A 14,133-nucleotide genomic window follows, 5' to 3' on the forward strand; every position below is an offset into this window, starting at 1 on the left:
AGGTTCCATCCCCCAAAAAGGGGTCCATGGGGAGACGCTCCATCTGGAGAGGTTTCCTCTCCTTCCCATGAGGCCCTCCCCATTGGCCATCCAGAATATTAAAATAAAATTTCCCCTCTGAGGGCACCTCCATTTTGAGGTGCCCTCGCATTCTCCAAGCAGCTCCGAGCATAGCCTACCTCTCTGTGTGAGGCTGTTGAGGCTTCAGAGCTGCCAGCCCTCTGAATGGCCTGGCAGCATCTACATCCTGCCCGCCACCCTTAATCAAGTGATAAGCCCGGAGGCGGCCAATTAGGAAGCTGCCTCCAGGAATATTGCTGATCCAGTCCTGCTGCCCGCAAGTAGGGCTCAGGACCCCATTTGGATTGGACTTGGGGTCTTGAAGCCCATGGTGAAATCCAGCCTTAATTATAAGACTCTATTCCTCACCCATTGTAAGCTTCTACACTGTAGATGATGAAGAGGACGACGATGATGATAAACATGAGGAAAAGCAGGATGAAGGAAATTGCTCTTCATGGACTATGCTGATGACCAAGATCCTGCCTTCATATTCTTCTGCCACAAACTCTTTCCTCTTAGCCCCTACATTATGCGCTTTTTACTCCGATTGACCAACCTTTCATCCAGGGGAAATTAGACAGAATCAGTGAGGATGTGGCTCAAGGTGATTTATGCAGCACGAGGAAGCCGGGCATGGGAAGTAGGTGAGGATGTGCACCCTCCCTGTGGTGGCAGCTAAAAAACTTGTCTATAGATTTGGACTTGTGGCACTCACTTGAAAAGAAAAATATGTGAGGAACATCAGACCTACATGTAGGCTCTGTGGTCAGTCTCTGAGGATGTGTAAAAACTGACTACTATAATGCAGCCCTCATTTGTAGGAAATCAAGAAAGCTTTTTCTTTGTTGCTCGAACCAATGGAGCTTGTGGCATCTTCATTGAAAAGTGTCAGACCATCACCTCAAAGTGGCTCGGGCCCATTCTACAGCATCAGACTGGAGCTGTGGTGGCAGCGGTGGACAAATAAGCCCACTGCCCTTCTCAAGGGCAATTAGGGATGTGCAATAAATGCTGGCCTTACCAGTGACACTCACATCCCATGTAAGAATAAAAAAAAATACACTGCAGACCTGCTTAAGATCCCATTGGAATGGTAACAACTGGATTGGACCTGCATGAGGCTGATGCGACAGCCTTCCCTCATAGAGTTATAAAGGTCAAATTAGGCCACATTCTGCACACCAGCTTTCAAATATTGGGGCTAGGAAGCAGACTTCTGTCTTTCAGGGCTTTTAGGATCTAATAATTGCATTTAGACCAGTCAGTTCACTGATTACTGAAGCAACTGATTCTAGTCCTAATGGACAGGTGACAATTAGAGTGGACCAGCATGAGACAAGCTTCTGGCCCTCCCCAGTAGAGCATTATACAAGTGGTACATAGGAAGCAACACCAAGTTGCTCAGGCAGAAGCTCCACAGAAGCCCCCAGCAGTAAATCTCTCCCAGAACTAAGCTGCCATAATAGGAGCATCACCTCAGTTCCATGACACTTTTATATAACCTGAGAGGCCAACACTTCACCTCAAGTTCCTGTGTGTGGAAATTGGGTGAGGACAGGAATGAACTGGACTATGATGTCCTGGATTCAAATAACCTGCCAACATTCATTTACTAGATTCACACATAAACAATGGCCACTTGAGCAAGGTCTGGAATAAGCAGGCGACCCATGGAGCCATACCTCAGCAAGGAATCGTCATATTCAGGTGAAATGAGGAAACTATTGTAAAGAGAGAACAAACTTTGCACACGTGGTTTATTCGGTATGATCTATCACTATCGAAAATGTAAACTTTAACTAGGTTGCTTAATTATTCCAACTCCTTTCTCTCCAAAACAATTCTGCCCTGTCCACATATGGCTGCTGCCCTCCCAAAGTTGATCTCCATGACCCCTGACATCATCATTCTCAAATCCTGAAAGTAATCAATAACTTATTTTTTAAGTTAATCCTGACTTCTGTGATGTCTACACAGAGAAGATGATTATTAAATTGTCATGTTTCTAAAGTATAATTTTGGCCTTATAATTCAGTGCAAAAATACACTACCCATTACAACTTTAAATGTCTTTACATACATCAGGTGGTACTGTTTTGGTAGATAATGGTGTTTCTTATTAGACACTCAGCCAAATCTCCTAGTCTATAATTAAAACACAGCTCCCAGGCAATGTAGAAGTCTGCAAAGCAGCAGTTTTAAAAGGGCAGATAGTATTAAAATGAAGAGGTAAATTATTTAAATTGCTAATGAGAAATGCCACGTTTTTTAGGATAGAACTTATTAATAACTTGTAAGTGTTATTTCAACCAAATTTCCATATGCATGTTATGTTAGAATCTACAAATGCACTTTTTCTGATGAAGCTTGAAGAAAATAATTATTTCCCATTGGGGATAATGCATTTACAAACTACAGTAATTAGACTTCATTTACTCAATTAGATGAGCATAACCAAAATTATTCTTTGTTCAGTACATAAAAAGAATTATTAATGAATAACATACAATGAATATGCACATATTTATAATAGTTTAAGTCAAGCTCTCATAGTTGATCGTCTTGCAATACAAATTAATGTGTTTTCAATCAGTAGTTTTCCACTGCCAACACAGCTGTTCGACTTTTCCTAATTCCATGATTTTCAATATTTTATTAAGTAATCATTTTTAATACAGTGCTTTTGGCAATAATGTAGAATAAAACACTGATGCAGTCTTAAAATTTTTTTAAAAACTGTAAGAATGACCATGACAGTGTTACGACCACGTGAGAAAGAGGTCTAGGGTTCCCTTTTAGCTTTCACCTGGTCTTACTGTAACAGGGTTTAATTTTAAACACACCATGCTTTCAGCTCCCCCTTGGTGAATCCTTGTCACCGCTTTCCAATTATAAGGCAAAGAAACCAGCACAAACAGGCTTTATTAGGTTTAAAGAAGAAAAGTTGAAATTTATTAAACTTAAACTCTAACTTGGTTAACGCCTACGGATATACGCCGTGCCCCATGCTAGCATGCATATGTGATACACACATGCAAATAGAGACAGAAAAGAGAAGAAAAATAAAGTGGAAAGGTTTGAGACAATATCTGAAGAGTTGTTGTTACGGTTCTTCGAGCTCACTGTAGAGTCCTTCATTGTAGGTAGGTCTTGCTTTTCATTGGGGCCCAGTATTCTCCTTAAACCTTGTTCGCTGTAGGAGACTTTTCTTTCTTCGGGTTCATGTGTCTTCACTGGATTCAGAGGCTTGTGAGAAAGAGATGGGAGCAGACAGCAGAGAGGTCCTCTCAGTCCAGGAGCAAACAGCTTTCTGCTCAAACTGTTTGTAAAAATTCAAAAAACTCAGGTTGCCCAGCAGGTTAGTCATGTGACTAGCTGGTTTGTCCATGCCCGTTTGTGTATTCGGCCATCTTAGCACTCAACCTGGAATGCGAGCTCTCCCACCTTCAACGTCTGGTGATCAAAAGTCCATTGTGGATTGAATGTCAGGGAATGGCTGCTTTGTCCTTTCAAACAGTGTCTGTTAATATGCAAATATGTTTTCCAGCCACGGCTGATCTGTTCAACAAGTCCTGTCACTCCAGTAACAGTTTAAAATCAATGTTCATGACAAAATTAACGTGCCTCATTCTTTGCAGGTGGGGGCCTAGCATGACAACATTTATACATTATAACACTGAAGAAGCAAATCTGAATTTTATACATTCCAATTTCATTATCTGTTCAACTTAACAAATTAAGAAATCAACAAAAAAAAGTTTAATGTCTGAAAGGCTAGATCTATTCTAAAAGGCGTTCTTAACTTTACTAACAAAAGAATTTGATTAACCTGAATACTCATTTGAATATGGGCGGCACAGTGGCGCAGTGGTTAGCACCGCAGCCTCACAGCTCCAGCAACCCGGGTTCAATTCTGGGTACTGCCTGTGTGGAGTTTGCAAGTTCTCCCTGTGTCTGCGTGGGTTTCCTCTGGGTGCTCCGGTTTCCTCCCACATGCCGAAGACTTGCTGGTTGATAGGTTAATTGGTCATTATAAATTGCCCCTAGTATAGGTAGGTGGTAGGGAAATATAAGGACAAGTGGGAATGTGGTAGGAATATGGAGTTAGTGTAGGATTAATATAAATGGGTGGTTGATGGTCGGCACAGACTCGGTGGGCCGAAGGGCCTGTTTCAGTGCTGTATCTCTAAACAATATTCATTGTGATGGTTAGTGGAGTCTTCAGCGACGGGAAGGAAAGTTACAAAGAATCACACAAGTGAATGAGGTTAATAGAAGCTCATCCAATGAACTCGACAGAGCACGGGCATTAAATTGGGCTCATTAGCACCCATACTTTGGGTGCTATGAGTGCCCTTAGAGCCCCAAAATAGTGTACACACCATGTGGAGCGAGTCACGCCAGGTATCATAACGGTGTAGCGCCGGCAGATCATGACATCAATCGGTGTGCAATTTTGGAACTCAATGCTCCAGCTAACACCATCTCTTAACTTCACATAGCTGAGCATGCGTGCAGTAGCAAGAAGGATTCCCCACCAGCCGTATGTAAAGGAATCATCAGCAGCTTACAGGATATTTGCTAGTTGATTTCCCTTGCTATGGCTATGATTCTACAAGTGTTTGGTGCTTTCCATTTTTGTTTCAAGTTGTAAAAGTCTACAGGGAGTGGAAGGCAGTTGATGAAGGACTTTTTGTTGACTTCAAAACTTCTGCACAAACCAGTTGCTCTCAGACATGGAATCACAAGTAGGCATTCCCCTTGGAATATAGCATGACCCACACTGAGCAGGACAAGCTGGTGGAAGAGGTAGGAGGAGAAAGGGGAGAGGGGCTCTAAGCAGGAGGCCATATCAGCCCAGGATGCTCAGGGAGCAATTCTCCTACCTGAACCTCAGAGAGGTATATATGTGTTAGATGTCTGCACTTTAGTAAAGACATCCTCACTGAAATCTGTCACCTGCTGAAGACACAACTGCAATCTCAGAGCAGGCCAAGGACCTCTTTGCAATGGCTGTGAAGGTAACCATGGCGATGAGCGTTTATGCGTCAGGCTAGAGCTGGAGCTTTTTGCAACATCTCACAGTTTACTGTTCACTGTCGCGTAAGGAAGATCATTGAGGCTCTCTACTCAATGAAAGCTAACCACATTTCAGTACCTCTTGCTAGAGGGAAGTAGACAGAGTGAGCGTGCGGTTTTGCTAGGAGTGCAGGATACCCCTTGGTGAAAGATGTCATTGACTGCACGCACATCGCTTTAAAGGCATTGCAAGTCAACTCTGGCCTATACCAGAACCGAAAAGTATTCCACTTCCTCAACGTTCTATGTGTGACCATAGGCAGTGAATCATGCGGCTCAGTTCCCAGTATTTTGATTGCATGATAACTTCATTCTGCAGCAGTCCACTGTGCCAGCTGCTTTTGAGCCACCACAGCAATCCAAAGGTTGGCTACAGGGTGACAGCAACTATTGCTGATGACATGGTTGATGGCTCCTGCATGCAACCCATGTACATGTGCGCAGCATGCTTATAATGAAAGTGATGCTGCCACACAAAACGTGATAGAGCAGACCATTGGCTGAAAGAACACTTCCGCTGCCTGGACTGCTCTTGAGGAGCATTGCAGTACTTGGCAAAGCCAGTGTCAAGATCCGTGCTGCACAGCCTTGCCATCATGAGGGGGCTGCCCTTGCCACCAGCTATATGGCAAGCAGGTGAAGCGTAGGAGCACAAGGAGAGGGAAGAGGAAGAAAAGGAAGAAGTGGAAGAGGAAGAAGGAGAAGGGAGGAGGCAACTGAGTCAACCCCTTTCTGTCTAGGCTGTCCTTGAAAAATTCATCGGAGGGCATTACCAGTGATTGCAACCCTAATTCCTCATTCGCCAACAGTCCCACACCTGTCCTTCCCTCTGTCTGATCATCACAGTGTCCACTTAGCCACAATGCAAAAGTAAAGGCCACCACAAAATGTACATTCCACACAAAATATATCAATGAAATTGTTCCATATTGCCTACAAAAATCAACTAATCACCCTTGTGCATTCCCTTAGTGCCTGTCTTTCATGTGCTTTTGCCTATCCTAGTGCTTCTACGCAGTGCTATCCTAGTGGCTACAGTATGGCTGGTGGAAAACTGATGACTTTTAGTGAAGAGACTGCAGATGGCCTTGGAAGATGAACCCAAGCAGCTCTGGGTTGGCTCGCTAACAGGTGACCAAAAGCACGCTGGTGGAGTGGCAGGGATGGGAGGATGAATGCTGTCTTCAGGGAGAGGACAGCAGTTTTGTGCCCCATGGAGTCCTGCTGTTCTCCGAGGAGGGCTCCTCACCAATCCTAGTAACCTGTTGGAGGACAGATTGCTGGACTGCTGTGACAACTTGCAAGCCCCTTTTGCACACACTAATCCACAGCCATGATGGCAGCAGTTTGAGCTTGCATGGCAACAAACTGACCATGCATGACTTCAGTTTGAGCTTCCACAGAAGCATTCAGACTTCTTGTGGAAGCTGGATGTGCTCCAATGAAAGCTGAGACATTGACCATCAGACACTGCATCATGGTATCTTTTCTACGTTGAAAACTATGGGCTCCAAGCTCTGCGCAAAGCAGTGTGCTAAGTTGGTGCTGGACTCCTCCATGCTCCTTGACATTGACTGCACACTTTCTGGCAGGTTTCCCAAGGGACCAAGTATTGAGTTGCCCATACCCATTGGCAATTTTTTCTAATCTGCCACATTAAAGCGTTCATCTGAATCTTCTGCAGCAGAATCAGCAGAGTGCAATTTTGCTCTCTGGCAAGCTGCCACTTGTGCTATCCTTGATCACTGTCCTGGCTGCAGCCTACACTTTCCCGGTGTCGCAACACAAGCAGATCCCACCTCTAATCTCTCCTCTAAGATGTGTGCAGTGTCAGTATCTGAGCTGGTGGCCGAGTGTGAAATCAATGATGGTGCTGTATCTTCATCATCACTCTCTTCTTGATGTCCTTCATTGCCTGGCCAGGTTTCACCTCTTAGTTATCTGAAAGGAGAGAGGCACAAAGTTAAGGTTGTGATGAGGGTAGTGAGGCAAAGTAAGAGATGCTTGCTTACATCATCAGTAGCTTGTAAGTCAGAAGATAATGTGAGATGAAGGGGAGGTGGGATGGGGAAGTGGGGTAGGTATGAGCCCCACTGCTGACCACGGTCATAGTAATGGGAGTCTCCTCCATTGGGGTTAGGACATGCAAGTGCATGTGTCCCCTTCCTGTTAGCTCTTGCTGCCAACATGCACCACCTTGCCCTGCAAGAGAGAGAGAAGTGTGTCCCCAAGTGTTATGAATCTGTCTGGCTGATGTGACTGTCATGCTTGAATAATTAACAGTGTGCGCAGGCTGTAAGATGTGGGTGCGAAGCTTGCAGCAGTGCTAATTAAATGAGCGTGAGGTAAAGCATTTGGATGTTAGGTATGTTTCCTGATGGATAAGAGATTGTTGGTAAATGAATGATGGGGTTGTAATTTGAGCAACGTTTGAAACTAGTGGTGCAATTGGTAGAATATGGCATTCGAAGATATATTCACTGACCTGGACCACTCCTGAGAGATCATGGGACTTCTTGAGGTATGGCATCCAGGTCCTCAGAGCTTGATTCCTGGCACTGTCCTCCATGCCTATCTGCTCCGAATGTCTTTTGAGCATGTATCTGGAGAGTTTCCTGTCCCCTGTGGATACTGACCTTCTCTGCAACTTTCCACCTCCCCCATCAAGGTCTCCAGTCAAGTGTTTGAAAGCCTTGGAGCTTGCTCTCTCCCATGTTGTGCCAGTCTTCACTGATTCCCAGGTCAGATTTGCTTCCTGCATGACAGCTCCAGTCACAATGCACCTTTCCTTTACAAGTTGCACGCTAGCTTTAAGAAGTGCAGGTTAGCTTTAAGTGGTGCTAGGAAGTTTGGGCTCTCTACAGGTACAGTTAGTGCTTATTTTGCTTTTTAATCAACTAAATTACTTTGATGAATAACTTTTTGCCATGTCATTATTTAATAAACATGTATGATCCCCAAAGCTGGTGTCTCATAAAAAGATTTTAAAAAAAGCAGTAAAGTAATGTCAAGAGCCCTCTCCATTTATTATTAAGATATATAAAGAGACTATACTAACAACCTTATCTGCAAATAAATTATATACAGTTCGGAACAACGACCTACTACAAAGGAGTATCTCTACAGAATATTACCTTGAAACATTCCAGTTGTGTTTCAGTTAGTTTAAGTGTCCCCATTTTAATTTTAATTTTAGATACAATGGGCTGGATCTTGTTCTCCTCCCGAAGGTGGGATTCACGGCAGGAGTGGGAGGGGGGGGACGGGGGGACCGGAGAATTGGAGCGGCAGCAGCCGCCATGGAACCTGACACTGGGATTGCTGGTTCCGATTCTCCCGGGGTCGGGGTAGGCCAATGACGGCCTTCCAGCCCAGCAGCCAAATAAGGGCCTCTTCCCACCACTGTGGGGATCTTACCAGTTGCCTCCGCCACACAGGGAGGATGCCTTGAAGAACTAGGTGACCTCCCTGTGGGCTTGGGGGGAGGGCAGGGGGGGAGCGCGGTCCCTCCTTCGTGGGCAATTTATGGCCCAGGAAGGACCCTCATTGGGAACAAATTCCCCTCCCAGGAAACCCTCCCCTGGACAGAATGCCCACCCCCTCACCCTCCTCACCGGGGCCTTCTGGACTGGCCCTGGTGACCCTGCCTCACCTACCTGTGTTCTGTGGTTCCAACACTGGGCCTGGGCCCGAGGCCTCTGTAATACCAGCAGTGGCCACTGCTCCCAGTGGCGCTGCTAATACTGCTGACCTGCTGGCCCTGTGATTGGCCAGCAGCTCTTGGGGGAGGGATCTCAGTCCCTATTGTCTTTAAAGGGACGGGGATCCCACTTCCTTAAACTTTCACCCCAAAAGACCAGAGGATCGCTCCAGGGGACTGATAAAATGCAGAGGTGGGGGTCCTCTCACTTTCAGCAAGGCGCCAGGAAACCCATCTCCGGCATAAAATCCAACCCAATGCATTCAATCCTATATTTGAAATTGTGTTTTTGACAATGTACTATAGGAATTTAAATGATTAAAAAAATGACGAGCACTTTTAATGCTTAACGAAAGGGAGATCCGCTGGCCAGATTAACACAGTGATAAACTTTGTTAACATAAAATGGTATAGAATTTACAGTAAACAGATGTTAATCTAGGAAAGTGTGCTGTAGGAACATAGGAACATGTGTGGACCATTGAGCCCTTGAGCTTGTTCTGACACTCAATGAGATCATGGGTGATCTGCGGCCTAACTCCATTTACCTGCCTTTGGCCCGTATTTCTTAGTATATTTGGTTAACAAAAATCCATCAATCTCAGATTTAAAATAAACAGTCGATCCAGTATCAACTGCTGTTTGTGGAACAGAAGTTCAAATTTCTAACACCTTTTGTGCATAGAAGTGTTTCCTAATTTCACTCCCGAGAAGATCTGGCTCTAATTTTTAGACTATGCCCCCTAGTCCCAGACTCTCCAACCAGCAGAATTAGTTTCTCTTTATCTACCCTATCTGTTCTCTTTAATATCTTGAAAAACTTGATCAAATTACCACTTAACCTTCTAAATTCTAGGGAATATAACCCTAGTTTGTGTAATTTCTCCTTGCAATTTAACCCTTGAAGTCCAGGTATCATTCTGGTAAATCTAGGCTGCACTCCCTCCAAGGCCAATAAATCCTTCCTAAGGTGTGGTGCCCAGAACTGCTCACAGCATTCCAGGGGTAGTCTAACCAGGACTTTGTTTAGCTGAAGCACAACTTCCACTCCCTTGCATTCTAGTCCTCTAGACAAAAAAGCCAGCATTCCATTAGTCTTTTTGATTTTTTTTGGACCCGGTCAGGACATTTTAATAGTCTTGGTACCTGGATCCCCAAGTCTCTTTGGGATACCACTATTTTTAGCTTTTCACCATTTAGAAAGTACCCTGTTCTATCCTTTTTAGGTCCAAAGTGGATGACCTCACATGTGACCTCATATTTTCCTACATTGAAATCCATTTGTCACAGATTTGCCCATTCACTTACTCTATCAATATCTCTTTGTAATTTTATGTTTCCATCTACATTGCTTACAATGTTACTTGTCGTTATATCATTGGCAAATTTGGTTGTGTACCTTTCTATCCCATCATCTAAGCCATTAATAAATGTGATGAATAGTTGAGGCCCCAACATAGTTCCTGGGATGAGTCACATCAAGCCAATTAGAGCACCTGCCCAGTATGCCTACCCTCTGTCTCCTGCTGCTCAGCCAATTTCTTAACCAGGTCAATAATATATTTTCAATTGCACTGGCTTCAACTTTAGCTAAAAACTTCAGTTGCAGTGTAAAGGTACTTACATTCTTGTTTGAAAGTGAAATATTCTGTCAAATGTCTACACTCATGGTTTCCACGGAGTAAAAACAGTGTCTTTGGATACAGGATTTTCAACGACCACAGATACAAAACGCACTGTATAGAAATAAATAATTCAGGATTATTTTAAGGTGGTAATAAAAAGCCTTGTATAATATTTTTTTAAATGTTTAAATACCATGACAATAAACAACATGTATCCAATGTCAGTCAGCATGACAGCTTTTCTTAATCCCAATTACTTATTGTTCTCTGTAATTTTCATATTTTGGCACATAATATCTGAAAAAGTTTCTTTATCAAATGCCATATTGCTACAAATAATAGGAATCCACTGTGTATCTTGTATAACTACCATTTCTTCAGTGTCATATGTACCATAAAGATATGGTAGACAAGTGACATATTTTAATTAATTTTCAATGTAATACAGAAACAATTTATTACTGCTAATTGGTGTCTATCTCTCACTGTGAATAATGCAATCTCCTTGGCCAGTAGTTTGCAGTCATAAATATTACTCTCTACACTGTGTCTCTCCACAATGGTCGATGTCACAACAAAAGCAATTTGCAATTCTGTCCTTTGATTGTTAAATTGGAGCAGTGTGACAATATCTTTTAAATATCTTTTTCAGGATTATATGATCGAAAATATGTCTAAAAAGGTTGTTGCTAAATTATTAACATTCAACTACAAAACCGTATAGTTACCTTAAAATAGAAGCAACCTTTTAGCTGCTATAATGTAAAATAAATGGTGCATACAAATTTATTTTCAAGCCCTAGAGCAATAGTTGTAAAAAAAAATGTCTTCATGGGGAGCAGGCATCATTGAGAAGGCTGCATGTATTATCCATTTCGAGAGCCCATAGACGGCAGTGATAGGCCTCCTCCTTGTACAGCTGCAGTCCTTATGCTCGTGATAGATAGGAAATTGCAGAATATTGACCCAGCAACAATGAAGGATCAGTGACAAATGCCCAAGTCAGGATCCTGTGTGATTCGGAGGACAACTTGGAGATTATGGTGTTCCCATGATATTGCTACTCTTGTCCTTCTTTGTGAAAGAGGTTGCAGAGAGAGGTGTACTGTTCAAGTAATGATAGTTTATGCAGCGGATCACATAAGATCATGGATACTGAAGCCACAATGTGTCAGAATTGGAGAGGGAGGATATTAAGTTTAGGGACAGAAAAACTGACAAAGCAGACTGCTTTTCCTGGATAAAAGCAAAATACTGCAGATGCTGGAAATCTGAAATAAAAACAAGAAATGCTGGAAATACTCAGCAGGTCTGGGAGCATCTGTGGAGAGAGAAGCAGAGTTAACGTTTCAGATCAGTGACCCTTCATCAGAACTGGCAGATATGAGAAATGTAAAAGGTTTTAAGCAAGTAAAGCCAGGGGTGAGGCAAGAGATAACAAATGAGAAGGCCTTGATGGGACAGAGAATAACTGACCAGAGGTCATGGAACAAAGGCAAACGGCATGTTAATAGTGTGCTGAAAGACAAAACGTTAGTACAGAGAGGGTGTGAATAGACTGTAAAGCACAAAGCACTCCAAGAACAAACATTAAAAAAAACAGAAAGCAGGGGCTAGGCACAGTCGAAACAAACTAAACAAACTAAAATAAACTAAAATAAAATAACAAAATAAAAAAAAAATAAAAAAAGAAAAATAACTAAACATAAAAAGGGGGGCCCGTCATGCTCTGAAATTATTGAACTCAGTGTTCAGTCCAACAGGCTGTAGCGTGCCTAATCGGTAAACGAGATGCTGTTCCTCGAGCTTGCGTTGATATTCACTGGAACACTGCAGCAATCCCAGGACAGAGATGTGAGCATAAGAGCAGCGGGGGTTGTTGAAATGGCCAGCAACCGGAAGCTCAGGGTCATGCTTACGGACTGAGCGGAGGTGTTCCGCAAAGTGGTCACCGAATCTGCGTTTGGTCTCCCCAGTGTAGAGGAGACCACATTGTGAGCAGCGAATACAGTATACTACATTGAAAGAAGTACAAGTAAATCGCTGCTTTACTTGAAAGGAGTGTTTGGGGCCTTGGATAGTGAGGAGAGAGGAGGTAAATGGGCAGGTATTACACCTCCTGCGATTGCAGGGGAAAATGCCATGGGAAGGGGACGAGGTGGTGGTCGTAACGGAGGAGTGGACGAGGGTGTCGCGGAGGGAATGATCCCTTCGGAATGCTGACAGGGGAAGGGAGGGGAAGACCCACTTACCCACCTCCAGCATTCCCCCTCTACCTGGACCCCTCCCTCTGGCCTCTTACCCGCACTTGAACTTTTCATTGAAAACTATCGGCGAGACATCAGCCATCTCAGTTTCTCTGCCCCCCCCCTACCCCCACTCACTCTAAACTGCCCCCCTCTGAACTTGCTGCACTCTGTTCTCTCAGATCTAACCCCGACATTGTCATCAAACCTGCAGATAAGGGTGGTGCTGTTGTTGTCTGGCGTACCGACCTCTACCTTGCAGAGGCTCAGTGCCAACTCTCAGACACCTCTTCCTACTTCCCCCGAACCATGACCCCACCACCGAACATCATGCGACTGTCCACAGAACTGTCACTGATCTCATCTCCTCTAGAGATCTTCCCTCTACAGCTTCCAACCTCATAGTCCTGCAACCGCGGACAGCCCACTTCTATCTCCTTCCCAAAATTCACAAACAGGACTGTCCCGGCAGACCCATTGTTTCGGCCTGTTCCTGCCCCACTGAACTTATTTCTTCCTATCTTGACTCTATCTTTTCTCCCCGGTCCAGTCTCTTCCCACCTATATCCGTGACTCTTCTGACGCCCTACGTCATTTTGACAATTTCCAGTTTCCTGGCCCTAACCGCCTCCTCTTCACTATGGACGTCCAATCTCTTCACACTTCTATCCCCCACCAGGACAGTTTGAAGGGTCTCCACTTCTTCCTTGAACAGAGGCCCAACCAGTCCCCATCCACCACTACCCTCCTCCGCTTGACTGAACTTGTTCTCACATTGAACAACTTCTCCTTCAACTCCACTCACTTCCTTCAAGTAAAAGATGTTGCTATGGGTACCTGCATGGGTCCTAGTTATGCCTGTCTTTTTTCAGGATATTCGAACATTCCTTGTTCCAGTCTTACTCAGGACTCCTCCCCCAATTTTTCCGGTAGATTGATGGCTGTATCGGTGCCTTTTCCTGCTCCCACCCGGAACCAAGGAACTTTATCAACTTTGCTTCTAATTTCCACCCTTCTCTCACCTTCACATGGTCCATCTCTGACACTTCCCTTCCCTTCCTCGACTTCTCTGTCTCCATCTCTGGGGATAGGCTGTCTACTAATATTCATTACAAGCCCACCGACTTCCACAGCTACCTCGACTACACTTCTTCACACCTTGCCTCCTGTAAGGACTCCATTCCATTCTCCCAGTTTCTCCGTCTCCGGCGCATCTGCTCTGACGATGCAAGCTTCCACAACAGTGCTTCTGATAATGTCTCGCTTTTTCCTCAACCGAGGATTCACCCCCAATGTGGTTGACAGGGCCCTCAAAGGTGTCCGGCCCATTTCCTGTACCTCTACCCTCACCCCTTCCCCTCCCTTCCAGAACCGCAACAGGGCTCCTCTTGTCCTCACTTTCCACCCCACCAGCCTCCAC

At 44.3% G+C, this 14,133-nt stretch overlaps 1 protein-coding gene across 1 annotated transcript in view; it reads right to left on the reverse strand.

The window, feature by feature from the left end:
- The window catches only part of LOC137375885 (protein phosphatase 3 catalytic subunit alpha-like), a 567,998-nt gene that overhangs the window by 150,280 nt on the left and 403,585 nt on the right, over positions 1-14,133 (reverse strand). The window contains exon 6 of the mRNA XM_068043519.1: positions 10,467-10,578. Within this exon, the coding sequence (XP_067899620.1) occupies positions 10,467-10,578 (112 nt within the window). The remainder of the gene's footprint in view (positions 1-10,466; positions 10,579-14,133) is intronic.

Source organism: Heterodontus francisci, chromosome 12, assembly GCF_036365525.1.
Source record: "Heterodontus francisci isolate sHetFra1 chromosome 12, sHetFra1.hap1, whole genome shotgun sequence".
Classification (NCBI taxonomy): domain Eukaryota; kingdom Metazoa; phylum Chordata; class Chondrichthyes; order Heterodontiformes; family Heterodontidae; genus Heterodontus; species Heterodontus francisci.